General features: G+C 35.2%; 1 protein-coding gene across 1 annotated transcript in view; it reads right to left on the reverse strand.

The window, feature by feature from the left end:
• Positions 1-1,754, reverse strand: part of LOC101984366 (odorant-binding protein 1a-like) — an 18,628-nt gene extending 16,874 nt beyond the window's left edge. Inside the window, exons 1-3 of the mRNA XM_005371949.2 lie at positions 1,696-1,754; positions 1,127-1,266; positions 141-211 (exon numbers count right to left, since the gene is read on the reverse strand). Coding sequence (XP_005372006.2) covers positions 141-211; positions 1,127-1,266; positions 1,696-1,752 — 268 coding nt within the window. The 5' untranslated portion in view covers positions 1,753-1,754. The remainder of the gene's footprint in view (positions 1-140; positions 212-1,126; positions 1,267-1,695) is intronic.
• Positions 1,755-2,261: the final 507 nt, after the last annotated feature.

The following is a 2,261-nucleotide window of genomic DNA, read 5'->3' on the forward strand; positions in this document are numbered from 1 at the left end:
TGGTTGGAAGAACTGATGAATTTCCAAGTAACTAATATTGTTCTAGGTCCATGTACCTATGAGTACCTTAAGTGTCAGCATGAATGTGCTCACTCAAAATGCTTCTGTTCGTAGAGGAAGCTCCCAGATCCCATACTTACACTGGGTTCTGTATTTGCCATCTTCTTGCCTATAAGCAATGACTTTGGTCGCTGAACATTGGCCATTCGCACTAAAAATCAAACAGAGGATCCCTGGTTTATACTTTATAACCTTTAATTCATATTAAATATCTTTAAGTATTATAATGAACTTGATGATATAATAAAATGTATGAACAGTGTACAGAGCTGTAACAGAAGTACCTATGCTTACCTCACTTCTCTTAATTCTTGTTTAGAAAATAGCTTCCTGTTTGTAATCACACATGACTTCCTTTATTTGTGGCAATTTTACCAAGTGCTATGAATGCTCTGATGGCTTCCTTATTCAAATTTCACTATTCACTGAGTATGGTTTTAAATATCTTAATTCTCATGTTCTAATCCAATGATAACATGTACACAGTTTCATATGCATGTGTTTTAAGTGATTTAATTGATAACCTAAAACTTACATTCATAGCTAGAAGAAAGAAATGGTTGTAAGCTTTGTAAGTTCTTATGCTGTTATGCAACCTTTCAATGAACATAATCATCTAAATGGCAAAAAGTGTCTTTGAAAGTAGAGCATCAAAGAAAGGGGTTTGCAAATTAGATTTGTCTAACTTGTTTGTGAAAGACTTTTTATGTGTCATCGACTAAATAATATAACATATATGACTATGAACCAAATGTTCACACTTACCCTTCAACTTACTAGAAATGAGATTCTTAGAGTCTCTTGCATCTAATATTAGAGCACAAAATTCAACCACAGATTTCTAACCAAAAGGATTTCTAAGGAAACACTCAGGGAATTGAAGACAGTATCAAACATCCATGTAATACCCGAAGCTAACCCATCTCAGAATAAAATAATCACATTGCCAAAGATGAGGCCTTAAATTTCATGACCAGAAACAGAACATTCCCCTGGAAGTTTGACAACATAAATGCTGAGAAGTGGAAATATTCTACTCAGTTTACATAGTTAACAATTTGCTTACTTGACATAAAATGTGACTCCCATTTGACTACATGCTTCACTACAAGTAATTTCACGAACATAGAGTCTCAGAGGTCCTTCTTTCTCTATCTTGTCAACATTGTCAGCAGCGATGGCAGTGGTAAGCCACTTTCCTCCAAGCTGAAAAAAACAACCAAGTCTTGGGAATGTGAGTTGGTACTCGCGTTTCTTATCTGAATCTTTAGAAATACATAAGCTAACTATAAATATAAAATAAAAAATGTTTTGTTTATTAGTTTAAAATTATGTTTCAAGGGATGTAGAATAACACAGGGTAATACGATGACTCAATTTACATAGCATTTGGTACCAGTGACATTTTGGAACTACTCATGTGCTGGCATCTTAAGCTCTGAAATTCAACCCGTTGTATCCTTCTTTCAATTGTTTCATCCTAGAAAAATCTTATTTAAAAAGTGCACATGTGTGAAAGCCAGAAAGGTTATTCCATGAATATGGACTTGCACTGACAAATTGAATGAAACATCACATACACAGAAATATGCTGTTGAAGAACATCAAACCTGTCCACAGACCAAATGAATTTACCTCAGCATAAGCATGAGCCAGACCAAATGCCAAAGCCAGCAGCAGAAACTTTACCATGGTGGTACCTGCTTTTGCTCTTCGGTAGAAGCTCAAATTAAGATATTGCTGTGAAGGAACTGAACTGACAAAGCTTTTATACAGTTAGTTAGAGGGAGTTTCATGGAATCAACCAATGGTTCTGTGCCACAACAACCTTCATCTGTCCAGTATTTCCTCTTTGGCCCTGCTGAATGGCACATTATCTCATATCCCTAAACTAATAAGATTAGGCTAAAGGTCGGGTTCTGTTGGGATGACGAATTGAGTGTTCCAGTCAGAAATAAAGAACTATCCTTGTGAGAGCATTAAAGCAATTGTTTTGACTCCACAACTATACTGGTGGGTAAATGTCAATATCCATATGCACATGTTGTTTGTGATTCATCTAAACAATGCCGCCTTTTAAAATACATTCTGAATCTAAGCATAAGACTGTGCAGTTAAATGAATTTAAAACTGTGGCCTGAGAAATATGAGTCAAAACAATCACATTCTTAGAAGATAAGATGATAAAACTAAAGAAGGTT

This window comes from Microtus ochrogaster, unplaced genomic scaffold (assembly GCF_000317375.1).
Source record: "Microtus ochrogaster isolate Prairie Vole_2 unplaced genomic scaffold, MicOch1.0 UNK143, whole genome shotgun sequence".
In the NCBI taxonomy this organism is placed as follows: domain Eukaryota; kingdom Metazoa; phylum Chordata; class Mammalia; order Rodentia; family Cricetidae; genus Microtus; species Microtus ochrogaster.